A 22,181-nucleotide genomic window follows, 5' to 3' on the forward strand; every position below is an offset into this window, starting at 1 on the left:
TAATCTAGAGTTGAATCTTTCAGGTTTCTTTGTGAATCGGTCGCTTTTATTGTTTTTCCTTCATGCTTTGACCAGAAGGATAAACTAACGTCTTTGTGTACTAAGCAGCTGAAATTTGTTGCTGCTATGTTGCCTTATTCAAATATAAATTTCACTGAACCGTTTCTTTTAAATTATTTCTAAGAAAAACCAATAAAAACGGCAGATGTCTTGTTGAATAATCAGCAAGGTGTCGCATCGTACTATCAATCTACGTTTATTCAACACTATTCAGAAGAAAACTCTGACCATGTGCATAATTTTTTTTTCGGAACAAGCCTTTTCAGCAAACGAGAAAATATGAACGTATTGTTTCAGACATGTCCTCAGTTGTCCGCCCCAGAAGAGTGTGGCGACGGATCGTTTGGAAAAGAAATTTCCTATTACTGCTTGGAATCCTTTACATATGGCGGAGTAATAAGACAAAGTCATCCCAGTTAATGTTGGACAAGCGGGTGTTAACCACGCAAAAAATAGTTATGTTCGGCAGATCATCCTCCGCGCTGCTGGCATACCTGAGAAACTTGGGATCTAGTAAACAGTTTTTACGTTAGAACAGCAAATGTAGCATAATCCAACAGCATTCGGCGACCTGTAAATTACGACTACGAAGGAGGCGACAATAACCGCAGGCTCTTTTTCAGTGTAGCCAGTGAGAGGGGAACGCAGCGGCCAGTCATAACTTTTCGATCGGCGTGCATTCCCAGCGACTGCATCATGGAAAAAAAATATTCAAAACTGGCAGAACATTGCTGCCACGAGCGAAACAATCATGTAGCGTCAATTTCCAGTTTATTCGCATCATTGCAGTCGCCACGCAACCGCACAAAAACGACTCCGCGTGCATGGCGCGCAGTATACCAACACCCTCTATTTAGAGGGTGTTGAGTATACGCGATCGGCGCGTGTGACCCAACATGTCGCTGCGAGGGGAAACGGCGGCGAGGGGTGGTACAAAGGTTGTCCTCACCCTGAAAGCGGAGGCGAGGCGAGCGTATATTTCACTGGCTTTTAAATTTGAAATCACGGACTAAAAAATGAGACACCCTGAAACACATCCTGTACGAATGCGCAGACGGCAGGTGTGTAAATGATTAGACCATTTATTTAGCGTCTCAGTCTGGTGTCAGCCGACGGAGATGACGTCCTCGCCCTCGACCAGCGACGGCAGCCGGCGGATGACGTCACGCACGTTGACGTGTGCCACGTAGATGTCGTCTCCGATGGGCATGCCACCCCGGCGCCTGCCCGCGGCGGCGTTCACCGGGTCGTAGGGCTCCTCGCCCAGCTTGGGGCCCGAGTAGCCGGAATCCTCGTCAACCTGCAAGGACGACGCGTGACTGAACGGGCAGGCCACAGCCGCGCTTGGGTGGATGCTCTTCGCAACTTTCTCACCCGTTTGGAGCCGCCGCGGTGTCTGAGTGGCTATGGCGCTCGGCTGCTGGCCCGAAAGACGCGGGTTCGATCCCGGCCACGGCGGTGGAATTTCGATAGAGGCGAAATTCTAGAGGCCCGTGTGCTGTGCGATGTCAGTGCACGTTAAAGAACCCCAGGTGGTGTAAATTTTCGGAGCCCTTCACTACGGCGTCTCTCATAGCCTGAGTCGCTTTGGGACGTTAAATCCCTATAAACCAAACCAAACCAAACCACACGTTAGGGTGGACGCCAAGGGAGCCGTCATCGATGGCGGCAGAGTTCGGAAAGAAGGTGGCTGCGACTGTCTGTCTTTACATTTCATTTATTTGTCCCTCGGATGCGCATTGCATAAGGGGTGGACATGTGTGCAAGCTGGGGCGTTGGCAGACTCGAAGGGGGACTTATAGGAGAACTCCGTCCAATTTTAGAGCGGTAGCTCTACTCAGCGCAAACGTCGCTCACTATTCCGTGGCTGATTTGGCCTTGGTTCAACCTTGAGAAGCACAGCATAGTAATAGATTGACTTTGGCAGATTGACCTCGGTTAACGTGGACCAAAATCGATGTCCAGCCGTAATTGAGCGTGCCCGACACGGTGGCGAGCTCTAAATTTGGCTTTCCCGTGTCCGCAAACACTGGTGATAGTATGCCGCAAAAGCCACATTTTTACCCCAAAAAGCCTCTTTGAAAATTTTCACATATCGGCGGACACCTGAACCGCGCCGTAAGGGAAGGGATAAAGGAGGAAGTGAAAGAAGAAAGGAAGAAAGAGGTGCCGTAGTGGAGGGCTCCGGAATAATTTCGACCACCTGGGGATCTTTAACATGCACTGACATCGCACAGCACACGGGCGCCTTAGCGTTTCGCCTCCACCGAAACGCGGCCGCAGCGGTCGGGTTCGAACCCGGGAACTCCGGATCAGTGGCCGAGCGCACTGAACCGCCGCGGCGGGTAAAAATAAAAAAAAAATAAAATTTTCGAAACTCTTTCCCGATACACCTGGCATACAGCGTACCAGCTTTCCGAGGGCGTAGATGCACCGCGTCACCTTCGGCAGGTGTCGCATCAAGAGCAGGTCGTCGGGCTGGAAGAGCAGTCTCTCCTCGACGCCGTACGCCTTGGCGGCGCGCAGGAATAGTTCAATGTTTCGCCGCTTCTGGCGGAAGTCGCTGCCGGCGCTCACTTCCTCCATGTTCACCGAGCCAGGCCGGAGGTGGTTCATCAGCCTGCGCAGCACGTGCGAGGTGCTTTTTAATGCGAAAGCATTATGCATGACTCTTCGGCAACGAAACCTGCCGTTATCGTCGTTGACCGCTGAAGGGGTCAGGAAAAATCCCAGACGACGTCACCGTGGTATCAAAACAAAAAATAAAATTTCTTCCGAATGTGCAGGGAATCGAACCCAGGACTTTCAGACTGCGAGGCGAGCACACAGCCCAAAACAGCGTTGCTTCGTGGCAAGCAAAGATGTACCTACTGTATATTGGTTGCCTTACACCTAATGCCTTATGTTAATGAGTAGGTGTGCCTGCAGAAAGGAAGAGATAAACGATTAAAAATACACAAATAAGAATAAAAAGAAAACTGATTTCGCATTAAAAGCACGGGAGTAGTCTTAAGTGCACCCTCCGCAATTTTTCGGCGACGTTGAAGCCACATCGTAGACTGCATCGTTTAAGTGGAGGACTTCGGATTAAATTAGGACATTTGGGGTGCTTTAACACGCGCCGATTCTCGCCGACTCTCGGCGGCAGAGTTTCGCGAAGTGCGGAGGCCATGCGTACTTTGTATGCTCATGCGGTTAAAGCAAATCGTACAGAATTTACTTCGTATGCACGCATTGCAGAAGTAGAAAACTACGTTATCGCAAAGTGGACGGTAGTTACGTGCTTATCCTGAAGCCGAAACGAGCAATTCATGTATAGTATTTCCTTACAGCCAACGCCTCACTACTTTTTGTATACTTGTGTGTATTTTTTGGTGTTTGATGCCTCAGTTATTTACTGTCAACTTTCTCGGATGCTTGCTTTGATTTGCCATGAAATGCACTTTTTTTTTCTGAATGGCGTTGAATGTTTTCAGTTGTACAAACTTTGGTTTTCAAACCGTGCGCCATGTGCCGTGGCGTGTGCCATGATTTGGGGAGTTAATGGTGTCATGCTCTCATTGTAAGTCCATTCAACTGGTAAGGCTGTCTGAACAGATTCGGAGCGTTTTCTCTGACTTCATTACATGGCCTGCATGTGCAGTCAAAATGCAGTTCTTTCCACTTGCGTGGTTATAACACCACGAGTGATGAGAGTGAGATATGGCTTACTTGCACAATGCCACTCCGTCCTTGAGGAACTGGTCGTAGTCGAGGCAGCTGACCATCTCGAGGCAGTTCCAGATCCACATCAGGATCTGGCTCTCCTTGGTGTTGTCGCGCTGCGCAGTGGGTGCATGGGATGAGCATCAGGAGGGGCGCCCAGTGCTACCCTTGATGATTCTGCATGTTCTGCCCACCGCGCTTGTAATTAAGTGATTTGTTTAACCATATATAATAATTACTGTGAGCTATATCTACTGTATATACCGAATGAGCTTTTGCATGCACCTGTATGTATATTTTGTGACTTTTCTTTTTTGCCACGCTCTGTATAATGTGTCTCATGTTACAGGAGGTTGAAACATGGACATATTAGTGCCTTTTCGTCAACCCCCTTGACAACTTCATTGTCGCGAAAACAAAGTCAACTTCAGCTACACTCGATGTAGGCATGTTGGGACGTTTTCACTTATAGACGAAATGGAGTCAGTCTCTCCATTCAAGATTTAATTGAAAAAGAAAACGAAACAAAACAAACTCGATGTTTCGGAATTAGCTCGGGCTGCTTCACGGGTGTCAGCTGGCATTCCGGAAGTGGTGGAAAAGGAGTATAGAGATATGAATCCGACCGCAGTGACTCAGGCTCCCGGGTCGCTTGGGCTGAGGGGGGGTGAGGGGGGGGGTTGAGATGTATATAGACTGTTAGCGTTTTCTGTTATAGGTGAGGCCTTAGTTTCGGATTCGTGCCTTCCTCACTTTCCGCGTATAACACGCTGCGGAGCAACCTGATACATAGCTGGGTGAAGCAGACAAGAAACGAATGGGCATACGCTTGCGAGAGGCAGACGCATGCCACGTATTTTCTGGTCTCCTGTGCCAGCTTTTAGTGCATCTTCTCACAGCCTCTCACTTTCACTCTTCTCTTTCCCTAAGCACAAACGATCCCCTCTCCGCCTCCAACCTTCCTCTTTCCCCTCTCATTATGTTTCATTTATTGAAATGGACAATGAGGACAGCGCCCTCCCGACTTTATCAAGATCGATGCTGTGGATCTTTCTGGACGTATGATGTTTGTTCGTCAGAAAAAAAAACGCATTTATTGTTCAGAAAGGTGGATGCAATAATTTTCCCATCACCCGACTATAACATGTGACGTCAAGACAGAGGACTCCGTGGTCACTGTTCGGGAGTGAATAGCGCTGCAACCCAGCCTCAGGGATCAGTGAAGAAAGCTGTCTTGACGAAGCACAGATCGCATGCGAAAACGGCCGGTTGTGGCGATATCTGCATGTCAACTTTCTGACCTTTTCTAGCTTGTAAAGCTTTCGTCTTCAGTGAGTGTGCTGTCAGAAAGCAGCGAACTTTCGATACAGTGCCGGACTTCCCGCTGTCAGCTCTGAAGAAGGAACCGAGCCGCTTCAGAATCATTGCACCGTGCGGGGGCAGCGACAAACAAGCCATCTGAACGCGTGGGCGGCAAGTGCACGGTTGGGGGGGGAGGGGGGGGGGGTCATCGCCGGAGTCTAAAAAGGCTTAGCGCTGGTGTCGCGCACTTCGATAACCCCTCGTGTGCCGGGAGAGACGCGGTTCAAGTGTCATGCCTGAAGGCCGCTGGCTTGGCGGTTGTACTACTCCCGGGTTGTGCCATGTGGCGGAAATTGGTAGACTCCAGCACTGACACGGGTGCGATACGCGAAGGATCGGGCCCGACCTTGGTGAAGACAGCAGCAGGATAGGTGGCGGTGATGACAGCAGCGATCAACGTTGCAGCGACGGCAAGACAAACTCTTTCCAGAATTGGAGAACGCACAAGAGAGGACCAGCTGTGCAACCTGAGTGGCGAGGGTGTGTGTCCGATGTTGATTTGCGGCCTCTTCGATGAAAACAAGGAGCATTGCCGGAGAGCGGGCGTCGCCACCCCGGGGCTGAACCTCGGACCCTTTGGGTGGGCGCTGTGCGTGAAGGTTTGGTTTGGTTTATGGGGGCTTAACGTCCCAAAGCGACTCAGGCTATGAGGGGACGCCGTAGTGAAGGGCTCTGGATAATTTCGACCACCTGGGGTTCATTAACGTGCACTGACATCGCAACACACACGGGCCTCTTGAATTTCGCCTCCATCGAAAGGGTATTTAATCACGTAGCATGTAAGGATGAGGAGAGGGGGGGGGGGGGAGCACACGCAGCTCATGCAGGAACTAGCTTAAGCAAAGCTACACCATTTCCCACATCGTCGGAAGCGAGTTGCTGATTCGTGTTCTTTGGAGGAATGTGAGAGATCGGGGAGGCTGTAAGGTGAAAGTGCGGCTGACTACAGTTCAAGATTTTTGCATTCAGGCATCAGATAAGAGCGGTAAGTATACCATCTTTACACTCTTATTATGGTGACAATTCTCTCTTATATTTCCGCCTTTTTATGCGTCGATGTGGAGTCCGCGCCGCACTTGCACAACATTTATCGCGGAACGTACACAAAAATTCTAGAAAAGCGCATTTTTTGAAGAGGGCTTTGTGTACGAACGCAAGTTTTTAGCATATTGCTCAAAGCAATATGCGAAGATTGCTCAAAGCTAGCCTATAAGCTGCCATATTTTATTGCAAGCGCAATAATGCTTCAATTTTTTTTATACTCCGGACACTCTACTTTGCTCTTATACAAAGCCAGCTAATTACTACATAGAGTCGTGGGGTAACACGTATCCCACATATCTCGAACCTGTAGTCCCGTTGACGAAGAGAGCGATAAGAATCATCATCGATTCAAAATAGTATATACTGAGTCTAGCAAACAGCTTTTCAAATCCATCGGCATTTTACCTTTCCATTCCATGTATACTTTAATGGTAGCCCAGACAGTTCATAAAATGTTATAGCTCAATGACCCACTTCAAAATAGTAGTTTCAAATGTCCTAAGCTAGACAGCGCAGCTAGCGTCAATCATTTCAATTTATCCGTGGTCACAGTACTTACGGGCAAAAATTATAAGAGTTCAATGGAGCTTTAATTTGGGACGGCATTCCTATATTGATGTTAAAACGAAAACAAACTTCATAGATTCCCTCAAAACAGCTCTGATGAAAATATGAAGTTACGGTGTGAATGGTTTGACGGAGATTAAAATGTTTTGGAAGTATGTTTTGTTTATATTCGTGTATTTTCCCTGAAAATGTTGTGAATTTCTTATTTTAATTTTATGAATAGAAGTGTTCGTGTCCGCGTGCTGCGATTATGTTGTATTTTACTGTGATGAACCCAAAACTAGCCCCTCTCCATGGGTCCAATATTGATGCACATATCGAATTGTACAAAAATTTCATTTTCTAAATAGATAAATAAATACAGGAAGTTTGCACCATAATCAATATATCTGCGGAACCCTCCTCGGTATGTTTTGTTGTTTTAGGCTTCTCTATGCCTGCCTTAACAACTCTGAACGAGCGGAGAACAAACTTTAGAAGCAAGATTTTGCTATGCGTCGGAAGTTTAGACCGTTCCCATCAATGTGGTCATAACAATATTTTATAATCCACGTTTCTCTCAAAATTCAAAGTAATGTGTCTATGAAAGCTGGACTTGGCTAGAAATTACGGTCTCATATTCAAAACAAAACCAACTGCAATGGGCAATTCCTAGGGTTGTGCCTTGCTAAAGCATCTTGCTACTCGTCCGGCACGTTTCCCTAGATTCGACGCCAGCCGCATGCTCTAGTGAAGACACACACGTCGTGAAAGCTGCGAAGAGCGGTGGTCTTGGAACAAATTTGCGTGGGATCGGTGAAACGTATATGCTCCGGCTTCCTAAAACTGCACTGTTGCTGTTTGTGTGTACAGCTGAGGGTTCAAGCCGTTGCCCTCATTCCAGGTGCAAAAGCTAACTTTTCACCAGTGGCCTAAGATTCATTCCGCTACAAAGTAACACATGCCAGATAGAGTCTTGGCAATCGACAAAGACCTCGAAACAGGATTTATTGATAACGCACTGCTGGCTCGTGTTTTGAAATTTTAAATTGTTTTGTTCATGAGCATACGCAAAATTTTTACCCTGCCCGACGACAGACACTGCTACGCAGGCAGTACAAAGCACTGCAAATATTTCAGTGCAATGCTCCCAGTTGTCGAGAGGAACTAGTTTCGTTCTTACAAAAGCTGTCGTGTTCCACGACCTGACTGCACGTAACATACGCAATGATATTCCATAACTGCTATTTGAGTGTAACTAACCACCTCTATAAAGCTGTGCGGCCCTTGTTCTGGTTTCTTTTGTTCTTTTCCGCCTAGGATGCAGATAAACGAATATCGAAAGATTGCACCATAATCAATATATATGCAGATCCCTCCTCGGTAGTTTTCGTAGTTTTAGGCTTCTCTATGCCAGCCTTAACTAGGTATGAGTGCAAAACAAACTTTAAAAGCAAGAATTTGCTACGCGTCGGAACTTAAATCATTCCCATCAATATGTTCATGACAGTATAGTTTACAATATCCCAAATTTCCCGTAGCTTGTATTTGTATTTGCAGCTTGTATTTGTACCCGGAAAAGGACAAAAGGAACAGCTACGCGCATTATCACCATCATCACCGCTTCCCCTATGAGGGAGCTGATTACACCACCGCCCTGCTGGAAGCTGCCGCTGACCGTGACGGTCGGCCGCAGAGGGACATAGCGGAAACCAGGTTTTCCACAATAGCTACCGTCCTGCATTGCAATCACCAAGATGCTCCTCGGTGAGTGTACCCTCCTCCTCGGACTTCGTCCTGAAGAGTGTTGGACCGCCACGAAGCAGTGACGAGGCGCTCAAGCACCGCTTGTGTACCTGCCCAGCCCTTACAATCCATCACATGAAACATGTCACCAGACCCACCTTCGGCTGCCACCTCGCCTTCCTTGAGGCCTCTAACCTCCCTTTTTTACACCCTCCTTTCCATGCCTGCCCCCCCCCCCCCCCCAACCTTCCTAACCCAATCCCCTTTTCTTTTGTAGGTGCTGAGATACCACACTTCTTCTTTCACCACAGAACCACTCTCTCTCTCTCTCTCTGCAATCCCCGCGTACTTTTCGCAACTGCATTAGCAATCAGTGATACTGTACTGCAAGTGTGACATCCTTAAATTCTTACGGATGAGACGCTGGTCGTCACTGCGAAGACTTCTACCCATCTCGTTCATCCGAGGGAGCTTGGTGGAGAAAAATTCCCCAGCATATCACAACTGCCCCGCGCCATGGTGCTCATCGACTCTCTGCCGGACGTCTTTTGGGAAGAAATACTCAGCCTGCTTGACGGAGTCTCTCTCCGTGCCTTTGCCCAAGCAGCCCCCTGCCTCAAGGACGTAGCACTGCAGGCAAGAATCGTCCGCACGCTGACGTTCAACAGTGACGCGGACGCGAGAAGGCTGGACGAATTCCCTCGACGCCTACTTTCGCGCCATCTGCAGACACTGCGTCTCTCAAGCTGCCCAGCTCTGCCGTGCCGTGCCTTGCTGAACAGCTACTTGCCGAAATCTCAAAGATTTGGACGTTGTGGGCTGCGTCGTCGAGCCCATAAAGTTGTTTCGTTTGCTCCTGAACCTCAGAAAACCGAAGAAGCTGCAGTGGACTCTTCACAAAGAGCGCCACTACGAATCGTGGTTGGGCAACGCCTTTCTGGAGATGGCCGTCGTGTCGGAGTCATGAGGAATCGACCTGGAAGAAACGTACGTCGAGGTGGTAGACACACGCCGAAACGCCGCCTTCTTGAAACTAGTCCTCCACAAGTGCGGCCAGCTGCAGCGCCTTCACGTTCACGCCGTCCGCAAAGCAGTGGAAGACATTCCAGGCCACGAAGCGTGCGTGCAGCTCATGCATTTACGGCCGGGACTGGCAGAGTTTTCGTATCCGTAGGAATGGGTTTTGGCGCCTGCAGAGCAGCGCACTGCCGGCGTCTGGACGTCCTACCCAATTTTGCACAGCTTTGAAGTAATTGATATCACCGTCTACTACGCCCTCAAGTCGCCACCATATTGGACTGTTGTCTGCCTTTCCACGCTGTTACACAATGAACTTCCGCCTCGAAATATCCGGAGTGTCGCCGTGTTCGTAGAAGTCGACACTGAAGGACCCAGCCACCTTCTCCAAGCAGTCTTGGAGCCTTAACTTTGGAAAGACGTAAGGTCAGTCCCGCTGGCTCTTTTCTCAGTCCCCAAGGCACCCTTACCCAGCACTGAGCGCCAGTTACTCACATATGAAACCGCTACAATTGTTCTTGGCTACTTGTCTAATCGGCGTGACCGAGCTGAACCTAACGAACTTTCATTTTGCTTGTGACTCCTGCTTGATTGACCTGGGGCTCGGCGCTGCCCCGCCTGCGGGCGTTGTCGCTCTCTCCCTGCTCTGTGAACAAAGTCGACTCACTTAAGTTCTTGGTCCGAGGCTACAAGAACTTGGAAAAGCTGGATCTTCGTCGGGAACGCGACTCTCCGTGCTTATATTGTCACACTACGCTGGACCTCGCCGTGGACTCTTTCGAGGTGCTGCATTCATGTAAACGCGGTTCCTGACTCATTTTTGTCGCGGCTTATAAACTTTGCAGGATGCTAAGGATAAAGTCAGTATTGTCTCGTCTTGGAGTCTTCCTCAAGCTCTTCTAATGAGAGGAATAAATCAAAAATTTTACTCATGTACGCAGAATCTCCGTGTGTGTTTATTGCACTATATTTAGTGCGCCGTGTTTGGAGCGCGCAACACACATTATATTTGATATAGTCCGTCTGCTTCATGAACGGGTTGCAAACGGCTGCACCTTGGCCGCTTGACGTGCTGGATGTGTGCATTACTGGCCCCATCAACGGGTTCGTATTTTGCGCCTTGTATGCCGTCGCGGCCTTTATTACGGACAAGTCTCGCTGTTGCAAAACACGTGATTAGCTTAGATAAATCGCGTTGCAGTTACATGTCAGTTACGTGGAAGTTAACAGGTCACATATGTCGTCGCACTACAGTGCAGGAATGCACGGCCGGCTCATGTTTTCCAACCAAAAACCAAACCGCCCAGAGAGGGCGCTGCCTGCGCCTTCACCACGCATGCGCAGAAACTTCTCCGCAAATGGTCAATTTCTTCACAGAGTCATAGACGGTCCATAGACTTCCGTCTACAAAATCTGTAGACTCTCTATAGACAATCCCTAGAGAATAATTTATAGGCAATACAAATCCTATAGACTGCCCATAGACAATCTATAGATTTATGACTATACACACATTTAGTAGACTTGTCTATAGACAGTCTATAGACTATGAACAGACAAAACGAAAGCCCTATGGGCTCCGTGCGCTGGTATGGTGGCGCCACCAGCGACCACGTCGCCAGCGCCGCCTCGTGGCACTCGCCGCGTTAACCGGACGCTCAGTCACGGCTGGTCTCTCGAAGGGAGAGCGCGCGCGCCCCGCTCGAGACTGGCCCTGGCGGCCCTGAGCCTTCCTCCATGCCCGATGCGTTCGCGCCAGCCCGGCCGTATAGCAGACGCGCACTGACCGCGATGCCATTCTAAGTCAACGCCTGCTTCTCTGCGGATTTCAACGCATTGAAAGCCTTGACGCCACTACTGCTGCATTTCGTTTCAATTGCTTTCAGGTTGGCCTCATTACTCATTCCAAGCAACCATGGTTGTGTTGCATTCCCGACGGCTCTGCAATATCCGGCAGCGCAGTTGAGCTTATTGAGATTAATTATGTACCTTTACAGTTTGAGAAACAAGGCTCTGACCCAAATAATGAATTCAGCTATGTAATTTACATAACTGTGGCATTGACTATGTGAATGGCGGCTAGAATTGCGAAAAACGCAAACTTGCAGCACATATATAAATCAGATGATAGTGCTCTATATCCTGCAGGGTCGACACTGCTTCACTTTGTGTATTCCTCTCAGAGAAGCATAGCTCTAAGCCTACAAAAATACGATGGGTTTCTTCCTAAGTATCTTCCAAAGGACTTTCATTTCAGGAATTTCATGAAGACTCCAAGTACATCAATTAATTTGGCCGTATTTTTCTTTTGGTAAATACTAAAATATAAAAAGGCCGCCGCGGTGGCTCAGTGGTTATGGTGCTCAGCTGCTGACCCAAATGACTCGTGTTCGATCCTGGTTGCGGCGGTCGCATTTCGCTGAAGGCAAAGTTCTAGAGGCCCGCGTACTGTGCGATGTCAGTGCACGTTAAAGAAACCCAAGTGGTTGCAATTATCTGGAACCTCCTACTATGGCGCCCCTTATAGTCTGCGTTGCATTGGGACGATAAAACCAATTAAAATCAAAAGATTAATTCCCGAAATAAAGGTTTAGTGATGTGAAATCCAAGAAATATATACAGAGAAATTTGAACCACTCTCTATTTTTCTGTTTATTCGTCCAGAACGGGACCTGAGATCTCATAAATGCAACAAATAAAGATACAAAATTTTAAAGCACTGAAGGAAATAAAATGATGAATTAATACGCAAAAGCATAGGTGAAACAATGTGAAAAACGACATAAGCACTCTCAAAAGAACGACGTCGCTCCCACTGCATACCCACACTCACGAAAAAAAAGCTAGAAACAAAATTGACACGCTGAACCACCGATGAACATAACAAACGAAGACTTAAACTTCAGATGCTAGTTCCAAGAACTTCACCGTAGACCATTTCCTGTGACTGACTGTGCGCATTCCTTCGCTCTACGTAAAGACATAAAGCAGCTCCTACCAATGATATCGCATTCAAAACACCCCAGTCAATGTAAACCCTTTCCCAGTTCACACTCATGAATTTGATTCCACAGTGCAGTCATTTCCGGCACACTCTCTGTGCATGAGCGAGCATGCGCAATGTCCAAGCAAAGCGTTTAAATATATTTGCTACCTTGACTGCAGTGTTTTTATACCTGTTGTGACATTGAGTAAACACAGCAGTAGGTAGGGTACCCATAATTATCCAAGTTTGTTTTCGCCTTCGGACGAAACACCTCACTGCTCGCCTCGCTCACTGCAAACGGAATCAGAGAGCTGCGTTGGCTGCGTCCGCCTTTCGCCACCGCTGTTAACCAGGTGGCGCCACTCGCGCGCGCCAAACTGCAGCGCACGGAGCCTATAGGAATGCGAAAGAGTCTATAAGAAATCTACGGACTGTCTATAGACCATTTTTATAAGGGAAGATATTAGCAACTGCCGCGGCGGGTAACATTCTTTTCCTTCATTAATTTTCTTTTTTCTTTAAAATAAACCACTATTACCACCACCAAATCTGGATGAGCATCGCCGTTGTGGCTTTTCCTCTCTTACTGAACATAATTATGGCGTGTCTTCCGCTCCGTTTCAGAGGCGCCCACGAGTACGCTTTTTGTTCGCGTACAGCCTCGCAAACACGTGGCTGGCAAAACAGGTGGCACGCCGCACCTGCGGATTATTCCAGTGAGGCCGGAGTCGAAGGCCGTGTGTTGTAGCCGAGCTGTCGGTATGCTTTGAAAACTGAACATTTTGACAGGCGCACAGATTCAACTTCCAAGAAGCTGTCGCAACCGAAACTAGCAACCGGAAAAAAGCTGCTACCCAAGTCCACGCGTATGCGAAACACTCAGAACACAGCGTAAGCCGCTCAACGAAGCAACCTCTCCGCTCCGCAGCTCGCAGAAAGAAAAGTAAAAAAAGAAAACGACACCTGCAGTCACCCCCACCATATCCCTCGGAAACCGGCACCGTGACTCACAGCCGTACACCTCGAGCCTACAAGTTCGAGGGGCTTTACAGCCTACACCCTGCACTCCCCCCCCCCCCCCCCCCTTCCGCGCTTTCGCATCATTCACAAATACTCGGTCCCCTCCCCCCCTGCATCCCCCCCCCACCCCTGGTCCCCAAAAGTGATGCCCAAAGGGCCAACATACATCGGGACCAGTATCCCCCTTCCCCGCTTCATAGCAACATCCACCACGACCACCAACGCCGCATTCCGACCCCAAATTTTTGTCTCGTCCCCACCGTGATAGATAGATAGATAGATGATAGATGATAGATGCTACATAGATGATAGATAGATAGATGATAGATAGATAGATGATAGATAGATATGGATAGATATAGATAGCTAGATATATAGATATTGATAGACAGAGATAGATAGATATAGATAGATAGAGATATATAGATATATAGATAGATATATAGAGATATAGATAGATATATAGAGATATAGATAGATATATAGATAGATATAGATAGATATATAGATAGATATAGATAGATATAGATAGATAGATAGATAGATAGATAGATAGATAGATAGATAGATAGATAGATAGATAGATAGATAGATAGATAGATAGATAGATAGATAGATAGATAGATAGATAGATAGACTATAGATAGATAGATAGATACTTGAGGCCTTGCCCTTTGTAACGGGTGGGCACCACTAGGTTGGGCACCCGGACCAAAAACAAAAACAAAAAAACAAGATGGAAGCGCACAAGGAGAGAAAGATAAAACGCACAAAAAGAAAAAAAACACGCAAAGGCTAAATTCGGGAGTGTGGGGGTTCGCTCATCGACCTCGTTCACGTCCGACTCTGCGGTTTCGCGCGGTTAGACACCATGCTCCACCAAAGTGTTAGTCGACGCTTGGTTCGCAGCACCCCCTCGCTCTTGACCTTGGAGCTGTCTCCGTCGTCCACTGCAGGACTGTGAAACCCGAGTGCCTGTGGCAATGTGGTGCCCTCTGTCGGCATCGGATGGAGTCTCTGGCACGACATCACCAGGTGCTCGATGGTCTCCTCCGCGTCGCCACACGCTCGGCATATTACTGCCCGTGCTTCTGGTGTTGCATCGAAGCGACGGCGGTACACCAGTGTTCGCAGCGCTCCGGCACGGGCCTCAAACAGCAATGCGCTACCAAGGCCGTTGTCAAAAATCTTTTCGGGTCCGATGCTGTTTTTGCACTCGCGGTACCCAGCCAGTGTCGGTTTTTCCGCGAGCGCCTGCAGCCGTTGGCGATTCTCTTTTTGCAAACCCCGCCGCGGTGGCTCAGTGGTTAGAGCGCTCGACTACTGATCCGGAGTTCCCGGGTTCGAACCCGACCGCGGCGGCTGCGTTTTTATGGAGGAGAAACGCTAAGGCGCCCGTGTGCTGTGCGATGTCAGTGCACGTTAAAGATCCCCAGGTGGTCGAAATTATTCCGGAGCCCTCCACTACGGCACCTATTCTTCCTTTCTTCTTTCACTCCCTCCTTTATCCCTTCCCTTACGGCGCGGTTCAGGTGTCCAAAGATATATGAGACAGATACTGCGCCATTTCCTTCCCCCCCCCCCAAAAAAAAAACAAACCAATTATTATTATTATTAATCGAACTGACCCCTTGTTGCTCGTGAAGAAGCAGCCAAGGCAACTCTAAAGCGTCGGGACTTTTTTTTATTTTATTTTAAAAGTTTTAGTTGGAGAAAATATCTCAATTTATTGTAAGTATATGTATTTTGCCACTGTCACGTCGTGGGGAGGGGGGGGGGGGGGCTATTTTGTGCCGCCAACTGCGACTCCTACCTACACGCCAATTTCGGTATTCTATCGCGCGGTTCGCGGAACGATTTTGCTAGAATTTTTTTTAGACTTCATTGGTTTGGATGGCGACGTTCTAGGGAATGGCATTATCAGATGACAATGCTAGTCGCCATTAAATGACCGCACTCAGTTACTGCGGAAATCTGGCGCGCGCGCTTCTGTTTCCCTATCAGTACACTGCGACATGTGTCATGACTAACGGAATGGTCATTCTACACTTTTGTATCTAAAGGCAAACGCATATGCAAATTACAGGTGACGTTATGGTTCTTGTTTCGGCGTCAGCTCTCGCTTTTTTTCTGTTTTTTTTTTTGAGGACGCGGTCGTGTTAGACAGCGTTTACCGTACTTCGAGCTGTTCCCGGCGCGGTCAACACCTGGGCAAATCTCGAATAGCTCTTCTTTGCGTACGCGGAAGAACTAATACATTCTCGCGTCACAATGGGATTTACATACCTACAGCGGAATAGAATTTAGCTCATTTTTGGTGATGCGTAAGTGCTGCCATCTATGGCTGCAAAAAGTTCATATCTGAGCTGCTTTGCAGGTGGTGAGCCCTCTTAAATACCAAGTCGACTATGATCAGACAGCTGACATTTTGTAAAAAAGGAACCAAGAATAGTTTTGAAAAATCCTTCAAGTGCTGGTGTAAGCTCTCGAATAGGGCAATAAATTAGTTGGGAGTTCTGTGGCGCAAAGGCGGCTAAGGCCAAAGAGCACCAGAGCAATGTTTATTCAACTCTGTGTTATACCCGTGCCACACGGGTAAATTTAATGCCATTAAGTGCTTACTTCCTCAAGAATTAAAGGCATTCACGCGGTGCCACACGCATAAATTTAATGGCATTAGCCTCACTGCCATTCGTGACCTACTGTGTTCGCCACAACTCATTCGTATTGTCGTCCCCATTCCACACGCAGAAAAGCATGCATCTTTGTTAGTGACAACTTTCTAACCAGTAGCAAATGGTTAATTCATGACTTTCAGTCAGGTGAGGCATCTCTACTGCATTTTTGATGCGAACGGCGCCATTTTTACCAGCACTTCTGACAGATGCTCTCGGCTTGTGTGCTGACCGGCGAGTTTATGGCTACTTTTTCGTCATGTCAATAATAATAATAATAATTGGTTTTTGGGGAAAAGAAATGGCGCAGTATCTGTCTCATATATCGTTGGACACCTGAACCGCGCCGTAAGGGAAGGGATGAAGGAGGGAGTGAAAGGAGAAAGCAAGAGGTGCCGTAGTGGAGGGCTCCGGAATAATTTCGACCACCTGGGGATCTTTAATGTGCACTGACATCGCACAGCACACGGGCGCCTTAGCGTTTTTCCTCCATAAAACGCAGCCGCCGCGGTCGGGTTCGAGCCCGGGAACTCCGGATCAGTAGTCGAGCGCCCTAACCACTGAGCCACCGCGGCGGGGCGACGTCATGTCAAGCAAGAAGAGTTATTTTGTGCAAAATAACTTTAATATTACATTTGAGCTACATTGCCAAGATCCTGTGCTCACTAGCGCTGTTTATATTTGAGTGACATTTTGGACTGCCTAGCAACCGTTGTCGTCACCGTGACTTTCGTATAATGACATTAAACATGGACGTTTGGTTTGGTTTATGGGGGTTTAACGTCCCAAAACGATCCAGCCTATGAGAGACGCCGTAGTGAAGGGCTCCGGAAATTTCAACCACCTGGGGTTCTTTAACGTGCACTGACATCGCACCGTACACGGGCCTCTATAATTTCGCCCCCATCCAAATTCGAACGCCGCAGCCGGGATCGAACCCGCGTCTTTCCGGTCAGCAGCCGAGCGCCGTAACCACTCAGCCACTGCGGCGGCCTTGTCTTAAAGCAGGCCTTGTCTTAAAGCAGGCCATGGCAGTGCGGCTATTCCGGCAGCTGAGCTCCCAAAAGAAAGTACTTGTATGCTAGGTGTATGTGTCAGATTCGTGGTCTTGAAGTTGAATGCAAGACTTCGTCAAATCTGTTTTTGAGACGTCAGTCCTATGAATTAGAACTATTAAACTAGAATTTGCATCGCCAATTTGGAATCCTCATCAAGCTTACCTCATCAATGCCCTCGAATCTGGTCAAAATCGCGCTGCTCGCTTCATTCATTCATCGTACTCTTATGACATCAGCGTTTCCTCCTTAAAAACAGCATCCGGATTGTCACCCTTATCGCTCCGCCGTCGCCTTGCCAGCCTGTCTTTATTTCACAAATTCTTCCACAGCCCTATGCACGTCGCACCTTATATTCTTCCCCCAGCACGCATATCTCATCGCACCAGCCATCACCTACAAGTTGCCGGTCCACGCTCACGCACCGTCACTTTTTCTAATTCCTTCTTTCCTCGTGCAGCCGCAGACTGGAACGGCCTTCCAAACAACGTTGCCATCATCACTTGCCCAAGTCTTTTCGCTGAAAGTGTAAAAACGTTCCTGTTATTGTGAATCTGTGCTTTTAATTGTTGCAACCCCTTATGTAACACCCCTCTTTTGGGGCCTTTAAGGTAAATAAAATGAAATGAAATTAATTTTTGGTTTCACCAGGTGCAATTTGTTACCCTGTTCGCGGTTCCATTGGAGCTGCCATTTGGACATCAGCGCTCGGTTAATGGTTCCCTTTAAGCCCTGGCAAGGAACTTTCATATAGCCGGCATCGCACACAGTTGCGTTTCCTGCTACGGAGTCAACAAGCTGCTTCCCTGGAATACCAACATGGCTTGCCAGCCAGCAGAAGTGCACGCTGTAACCACGTGTCGCAAGTTGTTGGAACATGCACAGTAAAAGAGGGTTTTTATTTATTTGTTTCGATACAATTGCTGTCATAGCGCTCCTCGAGTTGGTGTGAATTGCAGCCTTTTTATTGTTTTATTACATATTATTTCTAGCGCCCTTAGTATGCCATTCCAGCAGTGTACTCACTTCTTTTTGGGTTAATGGTAATGGCATGAATAATGGAACCCTTCTACGCAGCAGCTGCACTAACTCGGTCATGTGTTTTGGAGTCATCTGTGTAGAAAGCTGCAAAATCACAGCATTTTTCTTCAAGTTATAAGAACTCGCTTTTTATCACGGCCAAAAATGCGAACTTCTTATTGTACTTGGCCAGTGTAAGGTTACATTGAACGGCCGTTTTTATCCAGGATGCAACGTCATTTTCATATCGAAACAAATGTTCTCAAAATGATCAAATTCACGTGATTCTGCAATCTGGTTTCCTCATCTGGCGGCAGTCTTTGTTCCACCACGAACGTTTTCATGACGATGAGAGGAAATTTTTAATGGCTCAAGAACATCTGCGGGCAAACAGCGCGATGGTACAAGGTATTTTAGTTTAAAGGTGGGGTCAGAGACCCATTTCCCAAGCATTTCCCCATGAATAAGCAGAGCACCAGGCCAAGGAAGTGTTGTATCCATTGTATCACCGGTGGGTACCCAGCGGCACTGGAGGTCGTGCCCCGCACCTCCCGCATACGAGGCGGATGCTCAAACCACTAGGCCACCACTGCGGTACAAACGTTTTGGAAGGTTCCCATTGGAAAGGTGGGTTTGATATATTAAGCTCCATCGATGACTACCTTGGCGATCGTAGTATTGTATTTATCTACAGTTAAATTTAGCAAATCTTCACATACTATTATAGTATGCTCTCTAAAAAGGCCCATTTGGCTTGTCCTTATTTCCACTGAGGAGGCCGGACACAACTAGTTGGGCTTAAAGTTCAAGCATGCAGGAGGACGGGGAAGGAAATGATCACCGCCAAAAGGATATTGAATTACATTCCATGAGCAAAGCAGTTATAATCCAGGTGATGCAATAGATAAATCTATGCAGGAGTAAGTTCTATTTGCAGTGCTGAAATGTGTCACACGTTATATACACGTCTGTGCGCCAGCTGGGTGGTCACTGCAGTCAAGAACTGTCTTTTTGGTGTTGCTGGCTTCGTGCTTAAACCAAACCCGTGCCATCTAGCAGACAGGTGTCAAATTATTGTGAAGAGACAGCTTGAACTAGAAAATGGCACACGTGTTGTTACAGTAAACGCCTTATAGCCTGCACGCGTTGCTGCTGTCTGACAGATCATCACACTAAACAAAGGCTAGGCACACCCATCAAAGCATTGCCAAGCCGTTTTCGACAACAGACGTAGACGAATGTACGGCGGCAGAGCAGAGACGAGCGTACGAGAGGTGGGGGTGGGGGGGTGGGGGGGGGGGGGGGGCGTGATTACAAATCAGTCAGCTAGGTCGCACAAGTAGACAAAAGATGACCGTCATTTCGAACTACATGACAGAAGAATTGCACGCTTGAAGCGGCATTGAGATGACAGAAGCACGCGCAAGGACCGCACGGGAATAAAACACACGAAACACTATAAAAATCATGGGGGCATAGCATGTGTTACCGCCAATACTGGTCGGACAAAAAAAAGATAGAAAAAAAAGGATGCGCACGACTATAGGAGCGTTTCCGTCACTCGGCACAGCCCATTCAGCTGTTTGATTATCTGCGCGTGCTTTGATAAAAAAGACACGTTTAGGATCGGGATTTGAAAGATGCACACGGATGACTTGTGAATTTTCGAGAAACTGGCTGGGCAGACATTGCTTACTCGAACAATTAACCAGCAAAAATTTCACCAGTTCAAGCACTTATGCACATCAGTCAGTTAACATATGACGGCAACCGGAAGCTTGCTCGCGTTATTGAAATAAGTTTCTGGCGCAAATTTCTACGCTAGTAAGACAAGACTAGAGGTATGAACTGCCTTGACATTTCGGCGTTAAGTTTGAATAAAGATTCTGCGCATTTCATAGGAAAGCTAGGAATTCATACCACACAGAAAAAAAAGGGCTCAATGCTTCTAGCTTTCCAGACTCCGATCAAATGGCACCGCATGCCGTATTGAATTAAATCGGTACTTGCCTAAACGTACTGATGAAGGGATCGAACGCACACAGCACAGCGTCTTCGTGGCCCCTGTTTCACAGCTGCTCGTGAATTCGGGGCATCAGTCTGCTTATTAAGCGTGAGATTAACCAGTAATTCTTCAACGAGCAACCACCTCAACTACTTCAACCAGTAACCACTGCAAACAGTAATTCTAGTATATGTGACCTCTTAAGCAACTGCGCACTTCACTGTCAACGCCCGTAGGTGACCGGAATAGTGAACCATAGGAAGTCCCTGGCTTCTCTCTTTTACGCTCGTGGTCAGCCAAGCACGCTAGCCTGTTAGAAACCACGTTCTCGGCCGATCATGCCACGAGACGCGTCGTGACACCAGCAGAAGCACCTGCAGCTTCGCGAGCCAACGCTGCAGTGTGCGAAGAAAAAAAAAACAATCCCGCTTACCTGATGCGGCTGCAGATCATCTTGCCACTCCTTCTGCTCTATGTCGGCCTTTTTGAGCTGTCTCATGGCTGTTATTACGGGATGAGAGACTCGCTAGGCCTAAACCGCCTGCGCTTCCGTCTGTCCGAGGCAGATCATCGGGCGAACGACGTGTTTCTCCTCGAGCTGTGGGTGGTTTTCCACCAGGGGCGCTGGCGGCAGACGACGAAGGGGCGGCCGGCGACTTGCGCGGGCCGGAAATAGAACTTAGTGCAGGAGCGAAGAGCGCGAAACGAAGATAAAGAAAGAGAAACAAGAGGCAAAGCTAGAAGGCGGATGAATAAGGCCGCTCATTTTAAAAGTAAAGCGAACAACAACAAGCTTTAGGGGAGAGCAGCCGGAGTCTGGGGAGGGCGCCGAAGCACACAAATAGCGCCCCGTGGATAAGCGAACGCGTGCTGTCCTGCGAAACATTCGGGGCACTTTGTGCTGCTGCTTTTTTTTTCGCGCTACTTCGCCTGCGTGGTTGGCTTCGAGTTTTGACGGCGGCCAAGTTCGTGAAACATGTATCACGCCCTGGTTGAGCCGCTGCTTAGGCCTCTGTTTGGGTTTAAACTTGGCACGGCTCTTACGCAATTTTGAAGGGGTCATCATATTAGACGCCCTGCTGACACAGCCTAGGCTTTCTAGAACTCGAACATGGTGCGGTGCCAAGGGTCAGGGCTGCTCGACTTAAGAGTGCAGTTTGTTGTGCCCGTCATGCTACACCGTGGCGGTCGCAGCGAGTAGCATGCGCTGACGTCATCATGACGGAAAATTCGTTCTTGTTCATCGTTTACCTAAACCATCGAAGTGCGACCTTGATATGAAGAGGATTGTTATGGTTTTAACTCAATGTATTTAGGAGAATAATCTCCAAGGTTGGGAAGATTTCAAGAGAATAATTACTCATTAGAAACTCTATTGTTTAGTAATTGCTCCTTAAGTGGAATGCACTGTACAGGGCCGGGGCTCCTCAAAATACACCAGACTGACATCGTACTTGCTTCGGGTTGAAAAATTCTACGGCGCATCGATGTCCGCTCCCCGGCGCGTTCCCTAGATCAATTCGGTTTAGTCCTGCCATCTCCTTGATGTCTCGGCTAGTATATTTAATAGAGCGACTGCCGCGGACAGGCAGGTAGGTGATCCCGGGTTCAATTCCCGGATCAGGACCAATTTTTATTCTACTGAAAAGTTTGCGAGCAAGCCGTGTAACTTTTCTTTGTAGCCGTATGACAACGCCCAGGTGGATGGTAATGAGTGATTACTGCTAACTGATGATTGGTATGGCCATTATGACATCAAGAGATAACCATTTGGACACACACGGGAACAACGTTAGTGTAAAGTACACAGTTAACTGAAGAAAGCTTACACTCCGAAATAAGGGCGTATAATTACTCTTTCGCATCAACCCAAGCGCTGTCCTATGAATACATTATAAAGAAATGCAGAAGAAAGCTGCGATTTGCAAACACACCGATAA

General features: G+C 47.9%; 1 protein-coding gene across 2 annotated transcripts; it reads right to left on the reverse strand.

The window, feature by feature from the left end:
* Positions 1-1,126: 1,126 nt before the first annotated feature.
* On the reverse strand, positions 1,127-20,860 carry LOC144100160 (myophilin-like). 2 transcript variants are annotated; one of them, XM_077633185.1, is made up of 4 exons: positions 20,675-20,860; positions 3,772-3,881; positions 2,470-2,680; positions 1,127-1,360 (listed from the first exon to the last, which is right to left on the reverse strand). In XM_077633185.1, exons 1-4 carry the CDS (start codon positions 20,738-20,740, stop codon positions 1,166-1,168), a joined length of 582 nt encoding a protein of 193 aa, XP_077489311.1. In that variant the 5' UTR covers positions 20,741-20,860; the 3' UTR covers positions 1,127-1,165. The 2 variants fall into 2 exon arrangements, with proteins under 2 accessions (XP_077489311.1, XP_077489312.1); XM_077633186.1 differs by having other exon boundaries at positions 3,772-3,951; positions 20,675-20,820.
* Positions 20,861-22,181: the final 1,321 nt, after the last annotated feature.

The sequence above is a fragment of the Amblyomma americanum genome, chromosome 8 (assembly GCF_052857255.1).
Source record: "Amblyomma americanum isolate KBUSLIRL-KWMA chromosome 8, ASM5285725v1, whole genome shotgun sequence".
Classification (NCBI taxonomy): Eukaryota; Metazoa; Arthropoda; class Arachnida; order Ixodida; family Ixodidae; genus Amblyomma; species Amblyomma americanum.